Here is a 21,365-nt window from a genome sequence, read left to right on the forward strand (position 1 = left end):
AGTTAATATGATCTCAACCCACTCAATCTTACCTCAGAAAGGTCCTTGAAGAAAAGGAAGGAAGGGAGAATCATCCCTCTCATATATACATTCCATCATTTCATTTCTAATAGTTACTTCTCAGTCCCAATACTTGGTTGTTCTTCTGTAAGTGAGTCCCATCGTAGGCTTGATGGACCTCTCACCTGGGCCTTCCCCATTCATCTTGTGGATCTGATATGAATACTTGGTTTTTTTATGGCATGACATTCATCCAACAATAGACAGATATTTAATGGTTGAGAACTCCGGTTGGTATCATCAACGAGCAGACAGGAAAAAGCAAAAAAAAGAAGCACCCAAATGCAAACAGAATACGCCTTCAGAAGATGCTTTTGAGGAGCCATATTCCAAGACAAAAACCCACCAACCTCAAAATAATAATCGACCAGTCACTGCTGGCCTCCTCCTCAGGACTGACAGAAAGCGTACCTTCTGGAACCTCTGTCTTCTCTCCCTCCGCTTCCTCCTGCTCCTGCTCCTCCTCGGGCTCCTCTGACGTCTCGACCTCCGTCACAGGATATGCAGCCACAAGAACATTCCCAGACTTGAGCTCCACAATCCCTGTCGACCCGATAACATCTCCAGCCTCATTCAGCGCCGCAGCCCGCACATGCGTGATATCCTCCGGCATAAGAGGCACCCAGAACTGCGTCTCGAACCCCTCGCGCTCGACAATCTGCATAATCTTGTCGGCACCATTGAGATCATCAGGCGAGGAACTCCCCAGCAGGGCCCAGCGCCGCACCTCAGTGGCACCGTTCCAGCTCACCCAGACATCCACATCATCGTGCTCCTCGCCCCGCCGTGCCGCGATATCAGGTGGCCAGTACGGCGCGCCCATCCAGTCGAGCCGGAAGGCACGATAGTTATCCAGCCCTTGGTCGCGATCCGGCCAGATGCGCCAGGGCCCAAATTGCACGTCAAACACGCACGTGCCGTCCGGCGTGTGCTCTGTAAAGGAAGGGTTCCGCCCCCAGCCCACAAAGACGTTGCCGTTGTCGAGAACCTGCACGCTGCCCTGGCTGACGCTGGCCAGGCCCGACGGGTGCAGGTATTCCTGCAACAGCTGGACCGTCTTTTGCTCGCCGTCTGCGTCGAGGCGGATGTGGATGCCGCGGGAGCAGAGCCCCGGCACGCAGTCTGTGTAGCCCGTCACTTTGAGGTCGCTGTCGATGACGTGGTTGTCGAAGATGGTCATTTCTTTCTCGTCGGTGCCTGGGTAGAAGACGGCGTGGTGCTGCCAGGCCATGGTCAGGAAGGGCGAGGTGAAGTTTTTGCCTTCGGGGTAGGGGAGCTCGAGGAAGTCGTTGGCCTTGCCGCCTAGGGTCCAGAGGATCTGGCCTGTTGTGCCGCTGATCAGGTACACGGCGTGCATGTGGCGGGCTGAGATGAGGTAGTTGCCTGCTTTGCTCTTTTGTATGCTGTTGATGTGGAAAAAGTCCCAGCTGTGTCCAGAGAGAGGGTGTGTGTTAGAAGACGGAAATGGGCCTTGAAAGCGGCAGAGAAGGAGGGGAACACCGAGAATACAAGGCTGGCGAAGAAGAAGAAGAAAGAAAGAGAAGAAGAAAAGAAAAGCAAAAGAAGACGTACCCAGACCGGCCATTTCCCACAGGCTGGTACGAGTCTCCCATATTAATGTGCTCTGAAGCCCGCCACTGAAACAGGACCTCGTTGGTATCGAGATCGATCTCCTGAAAAATACTGTCCTTTATATACACCCTCCTAAAGGGCAGTGTGCCCCCCAGAAAAGCGCTCAAGTCCCAGGGGACCAGCTCATACGCCGTCACAAGCGCAGTCCCGTGGCCCGTCATCTCGAACTCGTGGATGTCGGCCTTCACCCTCAGCTTCTGCGCCGCGACGAGGTATGTCTCCCTATACGTCTGGTCAAAGGCATGCGCATATCCGTCGCCCAGCCCAATCCCGCTCATGGGCCCGCCGTAGAAGGTCAGGTACGCAGACCCGCGGTCCTCCTGCACGCGCACGTTGAAGCAGGCGTCAAAAGTGCGGTTGATGTAGACGGCGCTGAGGTCGTCGGTGCGCAGGATCAGAGGGCCCGAGTCCCGGGGCGGCGAGGCGACGCCCGAGTTATGCCCGTCGTGTCGGAGGAAGATGTGTGATCCTCTTAGGGACATGGCCGTCCGGTTCCAGATGTTGACCTGGAGCTGCGGCGTCCTGGCGTTGACCGACTTGAAAACATTGTTGGGGAAGATGCCGAACTCGGCTGCGTTGTAGGCTGTGTAGTTCTCGTGGATCTCGTCTGCTCTTACGAGGGCGGCAAGGTTGAGGAGAAGGAGGAGGACGAGGGAGAGTGCAAACATCTTGGCTCTTATCGGCACTCGGGGAAAATTCCCAACGAGTATCGATAGCGACTCGCTATGGGAAACAAGGCATGAAGGAATAAAGGAAGAGAGGCAACGGCCAAGATAAGCTTAAGAGAATAGTTGTTGTCTTTTCTTCAGTAATTCAAAATATTTACTCCCTTAGGGTTTTTTCCCGCTTCCTCCTTTCTAAGTTTTTAGCTCTTTTTCATCCCTCTGTCCCCCTCCCCCCTTTCAAGAGAGAATCTCGCGCACGAGGTTTAAGGGTCTTTGGTCTTTCCCACATGGTCTCGGCTATGGGGGCCACTCCTTTCATAATGAGCCTTTCCTCGTTGGTGCAAGGTTTCAAACAGGGTGGGGGACACGTAAGAACGCGTCTAGCTATCAAATATGCAAGGCCGATCGCAGCTTGTGTGTGGGTATTGACGTCGTTACAGTACACTACATAATACACACTATATATGGTAGTAGCAAAAACAGTAAGAAAATGTCCCTTTGCGAGAAGAAACAGGGGTCGGGAGAGACCTCTTTTCAGAATGCCATGCGGTCCCATCCTGTTTATCCACTGGTCAAGAGACCACCCTCCCCTGATAGGACTGTGGGACTGCCGGAGATCCGGACTTGTTCCTCGGCTGTCGTACGGGTTTCCGAAGTGAGAAAGAAAAGTGGATGTGTTTCCAGTGGCTCATGCCAAGATCGTTTTCCCCCTATCATACTTTTGTTCCCTTAATCCCTCCCCAGCTCTCCTTCAATGTTCTAACACACTAGATCCCGCCTCGGACCGGTCCAGCGATAAACCCCCCAAGGTCGTGAAGCTTGCGCAGGCCAAGACTCTGCGTTACATGAGCCGCATTCACATAAAGGGAACTCCTTTCAAGAGGGGAATCAGGCTTGGCGACAATTACCCAGGTCAGCAAACGACTGGGTAGGGATGTACTTGATGTTGAATCAGGAGGACAGAAGAAGAAAGACACTGGAGAGACTTGTGGGGCTTGGACAAGATTAACAGAGTCAGCGGACTTAGGCACTACACACTTCGTATGCCGCGCAAACATTATCGGCTCCAATTAAAAGCATGTGATAACCGCAATCCTCATTATGGCATACGTGTCAAGTGGTTAGCTATCCGGCAAAAGTTTGATGCGGCTTTGCGAACTGCTACCAGCTCCTTCTGCCCACTTCGGTTCAGTCACCTGTGTCAAATCTGTACTCTCATTAGGTAGGAGGCTATAGTTACATACATGGCAAGGCTACAGACGTGTGATATGGATCTCCTCGTTATCCTTTTGTGGAATACTACAGAACCTCACCGCTAGTCGATCCACTCGATGCACGATTCCAAGATCAGCTTGTCCCGGCTTTCCAACAAGACCCACGACCAATTAATAAGAAGTCTAAACTGAGCGGGTCAGACATGAGGCGTTTCCAGTGTAGTATGCTGTATTGGGTGACTAACTTCAGTAGTGCCACGATAAAACAGTGATTACTACTGTCCATACTGAAAGACAGAATTCGGTGCTCGTTATAGTCTCTAATTGTTTCGAGGTGAGGTGTAAGTATTTAGTGCTAACAATTACCACTTATTTCTGTCTGCCAAATTCGCTGAAGACTAGTTTTTTTTTTTTTTTTTCAGTCGATATGCTCAACTGACGCCCTCCTTCCTCGTGTAGTTATAGTCACGAACTTATGTTACATGTACTTCGACATCATTCCTACACAACCTGGGGCTTATACTACTGAAAAAGAAAGAAAAAAAGCTCTCTTCTTGCTACACTAAATATGTTCTCAGATGATATATACCTATGTTGCCATTAAATCATTCTGCAAATGCTCGTCACTGGACCATCACTGAAGAATCAAATCATTATTAGGAGCAGCAGAAAGGAAAAAAAAGAAAACCCGATCTCTTCTGGCTGAGCAAGTACGCAGAATCTCATTTTCCCTCCGCCGATCCAAAAGTCATCCCTTCACAACCCAATTTCAAACCGAAAACTCAAACCAGCCTCCATCCTCACAGCCCCATACGCCACCGCCTCCGCCAGCTGGACTATGACGCCGAGGTTGATAGTGTTGGTCACGATCCCTCATCATGAGTGCTATCCTGCAGGCCTGTCGGGGAAAGGGGCAGAGGAGGGCATGGGCGAACATGCCTCGGGTGCTGCTGCTTCTGGTGCCACCTGTCAGGCAGGGCTTGATCTTCTCGATGGCCCTGGATGGGATAGTGAGCAGCAGGGCCCGCTTCGGTAGCAGCCAGAGGGTCGAGGACAGGGCAGGCGACAAAGGAAAAGGCTCTGCGCGCGCCAGGGCCTCGGCCGTATCTGCTGTCTCGGAGGCGGCGGTCTCTGTGCCGATGAGGATTCTCCCTGTGAAGTGTTACTCTTTGGTGAGGGTGGCGTAGGTCTGCTGGACGGCGGCGTTGTTGCTTACGCAGGTGAAGATGATATCGGGTTATTAGAGACCTTCGGAAGTGGTGGGGAATACTCGGGTGGTGGGTGGCTGAGTCGTGGGCGCAATAGTGGGTGTAGTTGTAGAGGAGGAGGGGTGGTTCAATTGGGTTGGCGTGGGTTGTAAGGGACATGTAGCCATCTGTTTTGGGGCGGTCAGCTAAAGGGCTGAGTGATGGAGATGGAAGAGGAGATGTGAGCGTGGTTGCTGGACCTGCATGCTCGATGCTGCCCAGCCCGATGCATCTTACAACCGGCCATATGCTATGGTTGATCATTAGTTCAGGATGGTTTTTCGGATCCAGGAAGGGTTTACACACACACACACGCACACACACACACACATATATATATATAAGAGAAAATAGAAGAGAGTGTTTGCTGGTGGGAATATATGCAGCGTGAGTTGCGAGCGATCAACCTCAGTCACCACAACAATAAAATGATCCTTCTAAAGAACCCATGGACAAGCAAAAAATAAAGATGTGAAACAAGCCTCAGCTAGCCGTGGTTGCACTGATTGCACAACAAGTACCATCGAATCTATATCTACGGGCCTCGACAACGACGACTACGCACGCTTTCCGCAGAGGATGAGCCTACCCATACCAACACGCAAGTAACGGAGATCGATAAAGCTTCTATTGAACTCCCTATATCAGTCAGAATTTCCCATAACCACCCTTCAGGAGTGAGTCAGTGCTTGAGTGCAACGTGTCGCTACCAAGCATCTAGTCGCATGCTGTGGAGTTTCCGCAGACTATCCGCAAGAAAACCGCCAGGAGGTGACATCAGGACAGCAATTGGACCACCTCCGATAATGTGGCTAAAAAGGATGACTGCATTTCTCGCATCCTTCGGTTCAACGAAATTGTCAGCTGAAATAGTGACCGAGGGCTTCCCTACAGAGGTGATTGGTTGCAGGACCGTGGAGCGCAATCTCCGCCGGGCGAGAAGTGCGAAACTTTTTGACCAATGGAATTACAAATTCAAGACGTCACAAGAGAAAATCCAATTGGGTGAAGAAAAGTAAGTTGAAGTAGAAGAATTTATTTCTGTCTATTCATAGTTTATTCCCACGATGGGAATTAAGAGGCTATACCTCAGCTTTATCGTACCCAACGTCCACGAGATGGGGTATCCACGTTTATCTTCGTTCATAAACTTCTTTGCGCCAATGCCCCTAGTGACCAACCCATGGGTATTACAGATTTTTTAGAGAAAAAAAAAAGGGAATCATAAAACCAACTCCACCCAGAAGAACTCATTCATCCTCCTTATGCTTCGTCGTCGTCTTAGAAAAGATTACAGATACCAAATGCCACCATGCGTAGGTGACACCAAGTGTCCGGAGCAAGACCTGATGTTGGAAATCTAGGCAGAGCTCTTCTCAATATCCTCGACGGTGTTGTGCTGCATCTTGCCGGTGTGGGCAGACAGGTCAGCGGCGTAGGTGGTGGTGGGCTTCCAGCCAGCAGATGTGCGAGGAGTCTATGAAAGGAAAAAAACAATTAGCATTCTCATTCTAGAGAAACGAAGGTAGTAATAGTTGTGGTGTGAGAACTTACAGTCTCCTCCATCATGCGGTCGACCTGCTCCAGGGACAGACCCTTGGTCTCAGGGATGAGGAAGTAGGCGTAGACGAATGAGGACAGGCAGAGCGCGCCCCAGACGAAGAAGACGCTGGACTTCATGTTGGCATCGCCCTTGTCGGTGCCCACCATGTAGGGGGTGATGACGGCGATGATGGTGTTCCACAGCCAGTTGGAGGCGGTCGAGAGAGCCACACCGCGAGAGCGGATGGGGAGAGGGAAGATCTCGCCGATGACGATCCAGGCACCAGGGCCCCAGGTGGACGCGAAGAAGAAGATGAAGATGGCAATAAAGGCAACCTGGGCGTTCACGGCGCTGATGTTGTCAGCCACAGTGGAGGTACCAACGGTGTGGGTCTTGTTGAAGCCGACGGTGACACCAATAATGCCGACGATGAACAGGCAGATGGTCATGCCAGCGGAGCCCATGATGAGGATGCTGCGGCGACCAAATCTCTCGACGGTCCAGAAGGAGACGGGGGTAGAGCAGACGTTGACGAGGGTGAAGATCAGAGAGATCAGGAAGGAGTTGGAGATGGCGCCGGTGGACTGGAGGAAGGGGGTGGAGTAGTAGAAGATGAAGTTGACACCGGTCCACTGCTGCATCATCTGCAGAGAGGTACCCAGGATAGTGCGGCGCAGGTTGGACTTGCCGGACCACAGGCTGCCCTTGAAGCAGTTGGCCCACGAGCCGAACCAGGTGGTGTTGGGGATGAGCTGGCGCTCGTACTCCTCGTTGGCGACAATCTCAGCAAGCTCGACCTGGATGAACTCGGAGTCACGGGGCTGGCCACGGAGACGAGCCAGGGCATCGGTGGCAGCGTCCAGACGACCGCGCTTGACAAAGTAGCGAGGAGAGTCGGGGAGGAAGAGCAGACCGACACCCAGGACGAAGCCCCAGATGAACTGGATGCCGATGGGAATGCGGTAGGCCTTGGGGTCGCTAAACTTCTCGGTGCCGTAGACGATGCAAGCAGCGAGCAGCAGACCGATTGTAATGCAGAACTGGTAGCCGGCGACGAGAGCGCCACGGACCTTGCGAGGGCACTACATTCGGAGGGAAGCAAAGTCTTGGTTAGCCAAAGGAACACCTAGATCAGAGGAAAGGACTGGTAGTTGGTCAAAACTCACGATTTCTGACATGTACAGGATGACAATAGCAGACTCGAAACCGACACCAAGACCGGCAATGAAACGACCAGCAACCATGGTACCGAGAGCTGAGCTGTTGGGAGTGGTGGCAATCTGGATAACGACACCGCAGACGTAGATGACGCAGCCAACAATGACGGTCCACTTGCGGCCAATGAACTCAGCCACATCACCAGCGATGAGGGCGCCAAAGAAGGTACCGGCAGACAGGATAGAGACGATCAGAGACTGGTGGGACGAGGTGAGAGCAGTAGCGGAGGCGCCATCGACGGCCTTATAGAAGGCGGCAGCGCCCTCCACACCGTTGATGTAACCAGAGTCATAACCGAAGAAGATACCACCGATGGAGGCGAAGGCGCAGATCAGGTAGGCCTTCCAGGTGACAGGGGCCTCGATGCGCTCGACATCAGTGGTGGTGTGGAGGCCAGCAGCAGTAACGGCAGAGCCGTCGTGCTCATGACCGTACTCGGTCTTTTCCCCAGCAGTCATTGCGACCTTTGGTTTCTATGGGAGGGGTGGTTGTTGCTCGAAGAGAGACGAGGAGGAAGAAGTGTTTAGTAGGAGGAAAGATGGAAGATAGTAGAGAGTGCTGCTGCTTGTGCCAAGACAGAGACTCTTTTGTGTGTGTTTGTGTGAAGATGGAGGAGGAGGAAGGTAGCGAGATGAAGGACAAACAGATGGGAGAAAAGGGAACACGACCGACTTTATGAATCTTTTCACCCTTTCATAGTATTTGGGGGACTGCATTGGCCAGAGGGTTTGGTTCCCCAGACAGGTCCGGAGTCCAATCTGGGGTCGGATCAGCCAGGCCAGGGACCCCAGGAACAAGGGGGATGCGTGAACGACGACTAGGTTGGGACAGGGGTAGCTTAGGGCCTCCTGGTCAATAGTTATGGTGCTGGGCATCGGATGTCGAGCAGGGAAGCAAGGAAAAGGGGGGGGGGGTCAGCAGAAAAGGTACTGAGGTACTCGAATACTCAGGAACACTTGGTACATGTGACGGCCAGCTCCGTACCTCGTACATGCAGCAGTAAAACGATGCAAACTCGCAGCACCTTCACCATTGTACCTCCCCAACGCACATGCTGGGCTTATCTCACTTCACTGATGCGTTGCACTCAACAAAAGAACACACCAATCACCACCACCACCCGTCTGCTTCACTCTCAATGCATGTTGACACAACTAGTAGCGGCTAGCATTCACCATCAACTAGATTTTTTCTTTCTTTCTTTTTTTCCCCCTTTCTTTTTCTTCCCTTTCGTACCAAGCCGTCAAACAACGCTGGCCCCAGAGTGGCGCCGGTCTTTGTGTGTGGAAACGTGGAGGGCCTGGGGAAGGTGGCAGAAGGCCGTACCTCGGTACCTCGTAAACCTGGGGTTGGCCCTTGGGGAGGCAAATAAGGTGGGAAAAGAAGAATGCAAGGGTCAAGGGTCAAGCAACTTCAGAAGGGGGGTCAGGTACGAACAATCCGGTGCTCCTGCCCGCTGAGTCTCATGCCCAGGGCTGCGGTCGTAACTGCTTCTCGTACGGCCATCAGTCAGAACATTTCTTCAACAACCTGAACAGGAATCATCATCAACGCTGTCCTCTCCATGTGCTGCTACCTTTCAGCTCGTCACCGAGAACGTCAGCTACTTTCGCGCTGAGGGCTTCCGTGTCTCGTGACGAATGGTTTGCCTTCGGTGCCGACTCGTCTCAGCTCTCTGACACATCTTGCCTCGGCTCTGTGCGGTCGCCTAGAGTCCGTGATGCAGACGGCGATGGCGGCCGTGAAGCTCACGATCGTGGGGCTCGTGGTGCGGTCTGGACGATGACACCGCCATCCCGGTGGAACGACGCTTAGCAGCACAAGCGCTCTCCTACGGCAGTGTCCGACTGTGTCTAGTTCTCGTGACCTCGAAAATTTACTGCAATTCTAGGCCTGAGCCAGCAAACCTGCGCCCCCGGGGCCAGTCGGACCAAGGTGGGGTGGGCTGCTTTCGCCAGCTGGGCTTCGAAAAGAGTTCTAGTATGTGATAGTACGATCGATCCGGACACTTGGACCGGCCAGCGGTATGGACAAGCAAACCCAGTGTCCAAAGAGCCGCGTGGTCCCTGCAGAGTGCGGTTACGGAACGAGTCAACTGGCTATGCCGCCCCAGCACCGGCGGGCGGGTTCCAAAGCACTCGTTGACGGCCTCCTAGCGCACGAGTCGAGAGTCGAGTCGAGTCTAAAAACGAACCGAGGACACGCCGGTGACTAAGGCCAAAAAAAGAATACGCGAAAACCCAGACCGGCGCAAAATTCCCATAAAAGGGCCGATCATGGGCCACGGCTAGAACCATCCCCCACTGGCCCACACGTCTTGATTGGCTGCCTACCAACAGGCCCCAGATATGTTCTAGTTCTTTTCCCAGACGGCCTCAACGGGTCAGAAGATGAACTTCCTCACGTGCACACCGTGCCGTCTCAGCTCGTCCGAAGGTGAGACCCCCCGGTGTGGGGTCCGGGGTAGTGTGCTGGACCCTCGTCGTCGCCTTCGGCCGTGCCTTTGCGCAGAGAACAAAGAAAAAAGTTTTCCCCAGGAAGTCATCTAGCGCTCTGGGACTGTTCGTACCCGAGACCTTGGGAAAGCCGGCGAGATCCAAGGAGCCAAAGTGCTGGGAACGGAGGATACTGTCGGGTCATGGTCATGTCATCTCCGGCTGCCGCTCGAGGTGGGCATATCTCCTATGCATAGCATGGGATGGCTTGGCTTGGCGCTGGGAATACACGCCAAATGGAACGGGGGCTACCGAGACCAACCCGCCCAGAGGCCCTCCCTCGATAGCGCACCGTTGGCACACGCTCGCATTGTTCGGGCTCTTTTCGGCCTCATCACTGGTTTCTTGTACGGAGCACTTACCTACCCCGGAAACTGTCATGCTGTGAGCGGCCGTTGCATTTGCTCACAAGAAAAAAGATCCCACCCACAGGCAGATGTCGTCACCATGGTTTCATCAGAGACAGAGCTTCAGGCGATGCAGAGGGGGAGGGGACCAGGGCATATCTGAACTCAGAGTGCTCTATATTTACCAGGACAGACAGAGATCCACCAGAAGTGGATGCTGGAAGAGAGAGTGAGAGAAAAAAAAGAGGGGGGGGAGAGAGAAAGAAAAAAGAATGGAAACTCAAGGACCTCCACATGGCATCCCTCCCACAACGCCACGTGGATATTTCCCCAGACCCCAGGTTTGTTGGCCCTAACTTTTACTCCAGATCCGCAGGGGGAAAGAAAATGAGGAGTGTGACCTGACGACCAGAAACCAACCACACACACGCCACCTTTACCACCACCACCAACAACACCACTGACGGCTGCGTGTGGCCAGACAGCCCTCTGCTAGCACATCCTTTATTGTCGTCGGCTGGCCAATCTCACAGCTCGGCCGTTCAGCCACATGGGCTTGGCTCGGTGGTACTGGTTGCGCTAGTGGTGAATCCTCCCCCAGATCTAGAGTTCAGCGTTTCAATTCGGCGGAATCTCGAAGCGAGACACTCGACAAATTTCTGGCCTGCTGCAACCTGCTCCTCCAGAATCAACCTCATGCACCTATCTGAGGCCGTTCCTGTTCTCAGAACTGCAGGCCCTGGTCCATCCTGTCTCGCCGCCCCTATCTCAATGCGCTTGTATTACTACTCTCCTGTGGTTCTTCTGTCTTTCTGTCTTTTACATTCTGCCGCCATGCAGGGAGAGTGAGGATGTATGGAAAGGGGGGGGGGGCGTAAGAGAGAGGATCAGTTTTCACTTGCAGAATGTGGGACGCGAAAGTCAGTTTGAGGAGTCACTTTTTCCATCTGAACGAGATTGGTACCATGTATCTGCAGCCAACAAGATCGCCTAGGCACGTCCGCGGCCCACACACGCTGCAGGTTCTGGTGGGACCGCTAGTCTTCAAACAGAGGCGTGAGCCTGTGTGCCAAGGATTCAAGCATATTTGTTCACTCACAGAATTTGCCAGTCCCCACTCCCATATCTAGACCCTCTGTGGAACTAGTTTGGGGGCCCCAAGATTTTGGGATTCCAACCCCGGCCGGGGCTCCGCAAACTCACTATTGCTTGCGCTCCACGCAGTCAACACCACTACATTACACACAACGGCTGGATTCTCGACATCACATGGGTGAGGCTGCATTGGGCTATAACAGCTCCCATGATCCAGGCGTTGATCTAGGAGGCGACGCAATGCCAAAAGAAGTGCACCACAACAGACAAGGTTGGGGGTATCATACCAAGCAGCGACTGCTACGCCGACACATGGCAGCCATGTCTGGCGATGGGGGTGTGCAGACGCCACCATCTTGTCGGGTCTTGCGCTCGATCGGACCAGCCTTTTATTTTGCATCGACCCCATGCATACAATCATCCAGTCTGGTGGATCATCGGTATTGCTGGCCTTGTCATGTTGATCATGTTGGACAGAACAACATGACTAGGTCGATTCTACGAGTTGCTGAGCAGATCCAACTCATTTGCCCTCACAAGCGCCGATTTGGAATTCGGATGCCTCGGGGCTTAAACTATCTGCGATGCAAGATGGCGCCTTCATGAACTGACCAATCGACCGACCGACCGACTGACTGACTGACTGACTGACAACATGACCTGCTTGATGAAAGACTCTTGCACCGGCCGCTTTGTCTTTTCCATCTTCTTGCTTTAGCTTTTCTTTATTTTCTTCATTGAGCCTCAGCTAGCTACACAGCACAGACGTCCGCAGTAGCTCTCATCAGGGAGGACCCGTCAGGCTTGAGCACCAAGCTGGACCCGCTGGGACCTCGTGATGCCTGTCATCGGTCCGAATATGGCCTCATTTCCCCAGACCCGGGATCCTCTTCTTACAAAGTTCAGCCAGCGGATCCTCAACATGAGACTCCTCCTCCTCGTCATCGTCTGCACGGCAAGGCTCACCCTACGCCTAAGTCCGTTGGTACAAACATTCCAGAGAGAGAAGGGAAAAACATCGTCTCACCACACAACGGATGCATTGCTCGAGACTTGCTCGTCTCGAGCATGGACTGACCAGAACTGACGAGACGCTAGGGGCCGGCACCCGGATTGTGATGCGTCTAGATTCTCCCTGGTCTGCCTGGCAAGCCCAGGTACTACACTATGGGGCCTGCATAATAGTGTATGTTGCTATGTCGACCCAGCGGTCTGTGTCGAAAGCATTCTGAGGACTAGTTCAACGCAAGGTCTCGGCGCTTTCGCATCGCCCAGAGAGCCTTTAGTGCCTTGGCAGCAGCATCGGATGAGCGAACTGAAAAGCGCATTCCAAATGCATGTGGTGTTCGCGGTCTCAAGCGTAGCCATTAGCATTAAAGTCTCCGAATCGAGAGCACGTGAGCCGATAATTATGATGATGATGATGATGATGATGATGATAAGTTGTTTAAGCTCGGCAAATAGTTCTGCCGCCGAACAAGGAAATGTTTTGGACGGATGCGTAAAGGGGTAGACCAATGCTTCCGGTTATCAAAATTGCAACGGATTTAATTCCATGCAGCGGATCATCTAGGGGGACGTGTTCCCGCCCTGGATTTTACCCGGTAGACATGATCATCGCGCCGCGGTTTTAGAGTGCTTACTTGTGCCGGGCACAAAACCTATAGACTGTCGCACGGTGACACGCCTCAACACGTTACGCCAGGACATGCTTGTTGATCCCTTTTCATCTTGTACCATTCTCGTGGGTAAATCAAGAGGAATTATGATCCGTCCTCTTTACGTGTGTGCTCCCCCGGCCATGTGTTCACGTGGCACGGGGCGAACCGCCATCCTGTGGGGGCGGGGGAAGACGATGAGGGTTACTTGGGCAAATCTTGGTTCTCACTTTCTGATCCAAGATTCCTCATTTTCTTCGATGGGTGCCATCAAGGATGACACATTATAGATGACAATGCTTGGGTCGTTCTTTTACGTCCACACAGACACACACATACACACACACATACATGCTCACCCTTGCCCGCCTCCCATCTACACTCTTATCCCCTTCCTCCTATCTATCTCCTCGTCTTCCTCTCAGTAGGAAACTTCACTGGGTGTGTTGCTCGTATAGACATCCTGTCTGGAAAAGAGAACCGAAGAGAAGGAGGAAAAGAAAGAAAAGCAGCGTTGGCTAGCGTCATGCGTCATGCACAATGCAGGGAGCCGTGCCGTGAAACACACACACACACACCTCTTGATTAATTGCCTCTGGAGGCTGTCGACATGCCGTTGTAGCGCCGGTGAGACACTTTCCCCTTGCGCCATGCCACGTCACGCGTATGGCGTCCAATATATCTGCGCGGTCTTGTTTATCATTTGTTTTTCCTGCCACTAGTGAGGCGGCAGTGAGAGAAGGGGGGGGGGGCGCCTCTTTTGCCTTGTCACACCGCCCCATCGACGGAACACACAAGCGCCTTGAGGAAGGGCGGGTGGAGGGTGGGGATGGACGGACGTGTGTGTTTGTGCGTGTGTCAGACAAGAAGCGCATAGATTCCGTCCATTGTCAGAGGCCTTGGGGCACCAAGCACGGCAATGGAAAGTTCCCAAGTTGGGGGTCTTGTTTTGGGAAGTGGTGGTACCTTTTCCTTCTCTTTCCTTGAGACCAGTGGTCGTCCAACAGGTACTTGATATCTGTGGCGCACAAGAAAAGCCGGCGCAAGCAGAACTGTCCCTTGAGACATGTCCGTCAGTGACGGTCCAAGCACATTAGGCTCACAGACCGCCGAAATCTCTGGTCTGGAACACGTAACCAGGGGGTCTATATATCAACTTGATGCACCGCTGATAGTACTTGCAGGTCGGCAGCGCAGGGGAAAGAGAGAGAGAGAGAGAGAGAGAGAGGGAGAAGTTCCACGGCTCACTTTTTTTCCATCAAGGTTTCAACAAATAGTTGGTTTGCTGAGTCGCTTCACATTATCACGGCACTGTCGACGGTTATGGCCACAAAGCCTATTAGACACTGGACTACAACCATTGAAAGAGATATGTGTGAGTGCGCGAAATTGTTTGTGCCCGCGCACACTCCTCCAGCTCAACGTCTGTGTAAGCTCCAAAGTAAGCTTAAGCAGGGTCCGTCAGCCTGCACGCCGTGAGCCTCAACAAAAAGAAGAGAAAAGAAGAACAATATCGGTGCTTCCTCGGGCGAGACAGGTTGGGGGGGGGGGGGCTGGAGAGGAAGTGGGGGGGTTACATGCCGGATATAAGCTTGTTTGCTCTTTCTTTCTTTCTCTCGATTGCCTCGCATGCTTGCCGCGTGGAGATGAGAGGGGATGAAAAGATGGGGTGGGTGGTGTTGGTCTGTGGGGGAGGGGGAGTGGTTTGCTAAGCATGAGGTGATGTGGGAATTCTGGGTGCCGACTTATCCGAGTCTGCCTGCGGGGCAGCCAAATGGGGAATCTGGGGGTAGAGGATTGCCTTCTTTGTTTCTATTCTGGTTTGCGGCAAGGCCACCATCAGTGAATGTTGACGTGCATTCTCTCGCACAAGTCTCTGTCGTGTGCGCGAGAGCAGCAAGTATGTTTCGTTGGCTGGCTGGGCGGTGAAGAACCGGGAGGGGCCAGGTCCCGTTTCCCGCGCGCAGCGGCACGTGGAAAGACAATTGCTTTGCAAGATGGATGAATGGTAGGTGGTGTTGAAGCACAGATGTCTCACTGCGCTGGGTGGCTTCGGCAGCTTTTTTCTGTGTCTTGTTTCTTATCTTCCTGAATACAACAAGGAGAATAAGGAGACGACCCCTTGTGGGCATCACGATACTGCGGGATGCAGTGTGTTGGGGATATGAATACTCTCAGATAAAAGGTGGCAGAGAGACTCGACAATATACGATTCTGGACTGGATGGTCATTCACAAGAAAAGGTTGTAAGAACAGCTCTTAATTCAACGTTAGGACCTGTTCGCATCCCAAGTCTGTCCTACTTAGCGAGCACAGGCCGTTCTATTACTGCATCTCGACAGTGTGTCAAGTGTCTCAGACATATCGAACCCTGCAGCAACGGTCTATGAATTCTGACAACAAAACGGCCCAGACCGCCTCCACCATTTCAGAAGCTTTGTAGAGAAACATAAGAAACAAAAGGGTGTCGGGAAGCAGCCCGGGCGGGTGGATGCGACGGGACGTTTCGCGATGGCGGCGGCAACAGTGGGGTTCGAGATGCGGGGCCGCGGCGGTGTGTGAGGGGATGAGACAAGCGCATGGCGTCTGGTTGATAGTATTACTTTTAAGACGTTCAGCAGACACGTTGGTTGGTTGGATGGTGGCATATGTTAGAGGCTTACTTATTAGACTGTCATAATCAGAGAGATGCAACGGTCAACCGTACTAGAGTCAACTTCATCCGGGTGGCGTGGCGCAGGCCGTTACTGGCAGCTATTAATTAATCAAAGCTTCTACTAATCGTAGTGTCAGAGTCCAGTTCTATGCAGCCTTCTTGTGTGTGGCTACAACAAAGACGGCTATATGTTTCCCTTCTCCTCTCTCTTCGCTGTACGGTGGACTGAAAACCAAACACGATGATCAGGGGGAGGATGGATACGCAAGTCATGTCACGTCAGTCGGAGATTGATGAACGTTGAGCGAGGAGAATACTAGGAGTTGCAGAACGAATACGAAATGCTAAGCGGGGTAAATAGGGGATGGCATTTTTCCTATCTGCTTGAATAGGGAACAAGCCTGCATTGCGAGGGTCGACGAGATAGGCATGTCGGTGTCAATGTCACCACTGCCCATTTTCGCTACTTGACTGTATTTATCCACGCAACACCTCGACTAATTGCATCAAACTGTTCCTCGAGAAGGAGACGTTTCTTCAAAAACACCATATGCTCTTCAACACCATTTTTCGAAACATCAATAGCCGAGCGGTGGTCCTTGCTCCATTCCTTGAATAATCACCGAGTTGCGGAAAAGCAACCATCACTACATACTATATCACATTGCGCCCAAGATGGTGGTGGTTACCTCGGCACATGTGCTGCACATTGGCAAGACTCTGGTAGTCTGGGCATTCCTCGTACGTCTCCCGTCTTTATCACCACACAAAAAATTACTTACCTCGTGCGGGTGGATGTTCTTGTTGTTCACACTTTGTTTCAGGCCGGCATTGTACACTACATCGGCAGCGTCTTCTACAACCTCTTCTTTCACCCTCTCCGCCGCTACCCAGGCCCCCTCCACTGGCGCGCCTCTCGCCTCCCCTTCTGCGTCTCCAGCATCCGCGGCACCCTTCCCTTCGACGTGGCCGCCCTGTTCGAGCGGTACGGCCCCGTGGTGCGCATCGCGCCCAACGAGCTTGCCTACGTCGAGGCACAAGCCTGGCGCGACATCTGCGGCCACAGCCCAAAGACCGAGGAGAATGGCAAGTTCACAGAGTTTTACAGACCTGGCAAGGGGATGCCGCAGGACATCATCTCGGCGGACAAGAAGACGCACACTGTGATCCGGCGGCAGCTCTCGCATGGGTTTGGGGACAGGGCTATCCGGGACCAGGAGCCTATCATTCGGGGGTATGTGGACTTATTGATGGATAGGCTACACGAGCATGGGCAGGAGGGGCATCATGCGCTGGATATGACGGCGTGGTATAATTATACGACGTTTGATGTATGTTCAGCATCACTATCCATCATCCCCAAGAGATTAATTTGGCTGCTATTTGTGTCAACATTCACTTATCAACAACCAATTAACAATCTCGATACAGGTCATTGGCGACCTGGCCTTTGGTGACTCGTTCGGCTGTCTCCAGGAAGCCTCCATGCACTACTGGGTCAAGACCTTCTTCAAGCTCACCGAGCTCTCCGTCTGGATGCAGTCCGCGATCCACTACCCTCTGATCAAGGACCTGCTGATCAACTCCATCCCCAAATCATTCATGAAGGTGCTCGACGACAACGCCGAGTTCGCGCACAGAAAAGTCTCCAAGCGGATCGAGTTAGGCGCGAGCAGAAACGACCTCATCGAAGGCCTGTTGATGAAACAAGACGACTGGGTGAGAACAAGACATTTCCTTTTTTTTTTTTTTTTTTTTTTTTGGTTTTTTGGTTTTTTGTAGCAAATATCTGATGCCAACGCATGCTGACTATATTATGAAACCCCAAAATTGCAGCAAATGCCTCGCCAGGATATAGACTCTCACGCCGGGCTCCTTATCGTCGCCGGCTCAGAAACCACCGCCACACTTCTCTCTGGAGCAACCTACCTCCTGGCTAGCCACCCAGAGGCCCTGGCCAAGCTGACCCGCGAGGTGCGGTCGGCGTTTACGTCCGAGGACCAGATCACGGTTGCCTCGGCGGGCCAGCTGACGTACATGCTGGCGTGTCTGGACGAGGCCTTTCGCATGTACCCTCCTGTTCCGACTGGGCTGCCTCGGATTGTGGCTCCGGGTGGGAGGATGATTTGTGGGGAGTTTATGCCTGGAGGAGTAAGTCTATGATCCAGTCTGGTGGATGATGGCTAGTGCATGTGTGAGAGAGACAAGAGTTGAAGGAGAAAGCAAAAGGATGGGAATGAAAGAAGAAAGAAAAAGTGCTGACGTCCTCGTCCATCAATACATAGACACATGTCGGCGTGTGGCAATGGGCAGCCAACCACTACAGCGCCAACTGGGCCAAGCCCTTCGAGTACCACCCAGAGCGCTGGATCGACGGCCAGAACGCCGAGTTCGCCGCCGACCAGAGGGAGGCCATGCAGCCCTTCTCGTACGGGCCCAGAAACTGCATCGGGAGAAAGTGAGTCTCAAACCGTTTCAGTCCTATCCGAATTATAATCATACATACTGCACCGGAAAAGTTTTTAAGGAAGCTGACCATTTTTCCCCTTTGTTCTTTTGTTACGACAGCCTGGCCTACGCCGAGATGCGGACCATCATAGCGCGGCTTGTGTTTGCTTTTGATCTCAAGCTGGCGCCTGAGGGCGAGAACTGGCTTCGGGGCCAGAAGGTATTTAACTTGTGGCGTAAGCCGCCGCTGTGGGTGCATCTGGTTCCCAGGGCGTAGATGTGGATATTTATGATATTTGTTTTTGCTGGAAGTCAGGGTACAGAAAATTGTAAGAGGACAACTACAAAATACGGCTCAATGGATGGATTGTTCACGACACTTATTTACCGTTGCCGCCTCGTTTGGCTTGAGCGATACTCGTGTTCAGCCAGCAATGTTCTTTTCTTCTTCTTTGCTGTCTTGAAGCACGAAGAAATAAGAAACATTTGTATAAATAAAACTACATACACGATGAGATGAAGTTTCCGTCTGATCTGAGAAAGTTATGGTTTGTTGTTACGCTGGCTTATATATAACTGTCGTAGTGCATTTTATGAAAAACTCATGTCCCAAACCTTTGTGTATGGTTATTATCGCAAATATATTCCTTCATGATCCTGCCAGCAGCATTATTGGTAGCAAACTTATCTCGTCATGTAGAGATCAGCTGACCTGCACTTCATAGTATTTGAGAGTGTATCCACCACGTTTTGAGAAAACAGGTTGCAGCCCAGAAAACCAAGGTCGAAATGAGTTAAAGTATTGTTCGGAGACGCTCAGGCCTACAAACCAAAGACAAGCCCGGGGCCAATAATGGCTCGGCCCGTTCGGATGGGCCAGGAAGATCGGAGAGTTGCATTGCATGAAGATCACCATCCTCGTCGGGAAGGTGGACAACCTTTACTACACTGTGGGGGTTAGGCTTTCTTACTATGTAGCTATCAGCTGGGGTTCCATAACGATTATGTTACTCAAATAAGCAGCTTAGAATATCACTTTTCAACATTGCTCTACTGTGGAGTATCTTTGCGCCACCGTACTTGTGTAGGGATAGTAGTAAGAAGTAAGCCGGCTGTTGAGGTATTTCCGGTCGGATGCAACATTATAATGTCCTTCGTTTACAGGAACGGCACACACATCCAGTAGAGGTGAGAGTAGTACGTGCCAAGACTACTTTTATTTACATGCAGGTCCCACTCCCCCCTTCCTATTCCTCCCCTTCCTCCTCCAAGCTCGTCTTGTGAACAATCGACAACGACGACATGCACGCTGGATCCTTCTCCCTTGTCCTCCTCCTGGCCGGGCTCTCCGGTCTGGTCTCTGCCCGGGGACCTCTGCGCCGGAGACAACAAGCAGCCGAGATCCAGTCAAGGGATGCCAGCGCCAGCTCGTCTTACACTTATTACACGTTCCAGCAGCCCATCGACCACTTCCCAGACAAGGCCATCTACGCACCACACACCAATGCCACCTTTGCGCAGCGCTATGTGTTTGATGCAAGTTACTACAAGCCAGGCGGCCCCGTGTTCCTGTACGTGGGCGGGGAAACGTTCATCGAGGAGCGGCTGGAGTATCTCGAGACTGGCATTATCCAGATTCTCATGAACGCCACGGGCGGGCTGGGGGTCATCATCGAGAACCGCTACTACGGCGAGAGCTACCCTTACCTCGACCTGACGACGGACCACCTGGCCTATCTCACAAACGAGCAGACCATTGCGGACTTTGCCTACTTCGCGCAGCACGCCTCCTTCGAGGGCATCAACGCGACTCTGACCGCGCCCTCGACGCCCTGGATCATGTACGGCGGCAGCCTGGCCGGCGCACAGACGGCCTTCACGGTCAAGACGTACGGCGACATCATCTACGGCGGCATCGCCTCCTCGCAGATCGTCAACGTGTCGGTGGAGTATCCAGAGTGGTACAACCCTGTGCAAAAGTACGCGCCCTCGGACTGCGTCACCAGCATCAACGACATCGTGGACAAGTTCGACGGCCTGCTCGCCGCCAACAACACGGCCGCCGTGGCTGAGCTCAAGGCCATCTTCGGGCTCGAGCTGCTCACGGACGACCGCGACTTTGCAAAGACCATCAACTACCCCATCGGGAACCCCTTTGACTACCCGACGTCGACGTGGCAGGAGCTGATCTGGACCGACGAGGAGGCGCAGTTCTGGGAGTTTTGCGGCGCCGTGACGGACCTGGATGCGCCGGCCAATGTGACTGCTGTGGACGAGCAGATGGCCAAGTACACGGGTGGTGAGCCGTGGACGAACCTGGGCAACTATGCCAATTACATCAAACAAGTCATTCTTCCCACGTGCCCGAGTGGTCACTATGCCAGCGGGGAGTGCTTTGGACAAGGAAATGGTGAGTTCACTTTTTCTTTTTATCTCTCTCTCTCACACACAAATTATATTTCATGTACACAGTGCTAAAACCTCACAACTCCAAGCCACCTGGTGGACGGAACTCGTCGACCCAGGCACCCGCGCCTACATCTACACAACCTGCTACGAGGCAGGCCTGTACCAGGCAGCCCCCAAGCAGGGCAAGACGCTCCTCTCGCGCGTCCTGACAGGCGCCTACACCCAGGAGATCTGCGAGCTGGCGTTCCCCCCAGGCCAGTACAACACCATCCCCGCCTCGCCCCAGATCGACCTGTGGAACGGCTACGGCGGCTTCGGCCTGTCGGCAGACCGCCTGGCCCTCGTCGACGGGCAGCAGGACCCCTGGCTCGATACCTGCTACCATGCCACCGACGCCCCGCCGCGGTACAGCTCGGATCTGCACCCAGAGTACCTGATCGAGGTCGGCGGCCACCACTGGGACAGCTCGGGCATCCTGGACATCCCTGGGGAGCCGCAGTTTATTCGCCAGGTACACTGGTGGGAGATCAAGACGGTGAGGAAGTGGCTGCGGGACTTCTCTTCGTGGGTTCCTGAGAACAGCTCGACACTGGTGAGGTGAGGTGGTGGAGGTTTGGAGTGTGTTGGTGCTGAGTTGTTTCTTCTTGTTCTATTCGGAAATACAATTTACAGAAGTAC

At 53.0% G+C, this 21,365-nt stretch overlaps 5 protein-coding genes across 5 annotated transcripts; 2 read left to right on the forward strand and 3 right to left on the reverse strand.

The window, feature by feature from the left end:
* Nucleotides 1–361: 361 nt before the first annotated feature.
* On the reverse strand, nt 362–2,360 carry M406DRAFT_263071 (uncharacterized protein; the record flags this gene model as incomplete). The annotated part of the gene is made up of 2 exons (XM_040917561.1): nt 362–1,487; nt 1,639–2,360. The coding sequence occupies 2 exons, from the start codon at nt 2,358–2,360 to the stop codon at nt 362–364; spliced, it is 1,848 nt and encodes a 615-aa protein (XP_040774561.1).
* A 3,818-nt stretch (nt 2,361–6,178) lies between these two features.
* Nucleotides 6,179–8,170, reverse strand: M406DRAFT_293211 (putative MFS monosaccharide transporter; the record flags this gene model as incomplete). The annotated part of the gene is made up of 3 exons (XM_040919074.1): nt 7,528–8,170; nt 6,373–7,443; nt 6,179–6,295 (listed from the first exon to the last, which is right to left on the reverse strand). The coding sequence occupies exons 1-3, from the start codon at nt 8,035–8,037 to the stop codon at nt 6,179–6,181; spliced, it is 1,698 nt and encodes a 565-aa protein (XP_040774562.1). The 5' UTR covers nt 8,038–8,170.
* A 5,758-nt stretch (nt 8,171–13,928) lies between these two features.
* M406DRAFT_103881 (uncharacterized protein) lies at nt 13,929–14,602 on the reverse strand. Its single transcript, XM_040915086.1, has one exon. It carries the CDS (start codon nt 14,240–14,242, stop codon nt 14,033–14,035), a length of 210 nt encoding a protein of 69 aa, XP_040774563.1. The 5' UTR covers nt 14,243–14,602; the 3' UTR covers nt 13,929–14,032.
* Nucleotides 14,603–16,505: 1,903 nt separating this feature from the next.
* On the forward strand, nt 16,506–18,555 carry M406DRAFT_341071 (cytochrome P450; the record flags this gene model as incomplete). The annotated part of the gene is made up of 6 exons (XM_040921620.1): nt 16,506–16,575; nt 16,725–17,161; nt 17,262–17,549; nt 17,667–17,981; nt 18,116–18,288; nt 18,399–18,555. The coding sequence occupies 6 exons, from the start codon at nt 16,506–16,508 to the stop codon at nt 18,553–18,555; spliced, it is 1,440 nt and encodes a 479-aa protein (XP_040774564.1).
* A 1,016-nt stretch (nt 18,556–19,571) lies between these two features.
* M406DRAFT_293212 (uncharacterized protein) lies at nt 19,572–21,288 on the forward strand (the record flags this gene model as incomplete). Its single annotated transcript, XM_040919075.1, has 3 exons — nt 19,572–19,943; nt 20,031–20,688; nt 20,774–21,288. Exons 1-3 carry the CDS (start codon nt 19,581–19,583, stop codon nt 21,286–21,288), a joined length of 1,536 nt encoding a protein of 511 aa, XP_040774565.1. The 5' UTR covers nt 19,572–19,580.
* Nucleotides 21,289–21,365: the final 77 nt, after the last annotated feature.

Source organism: Cryphonectria parasitica (assembly GCF_011745365.1).
Source record: "Cryphonectria parasitica EP155 unplaced genomic scaffold M406scaffold_6, whole genome shotgun sequence".
Taxonomy (NCBI): domain Eukaryota; kingdom Fungi; phylum Ascomycota; class Sordariomycetes; order Diaporthales; family Cryphonectriaceae; genus Cryphonectria; species Cryphonectria parasitica.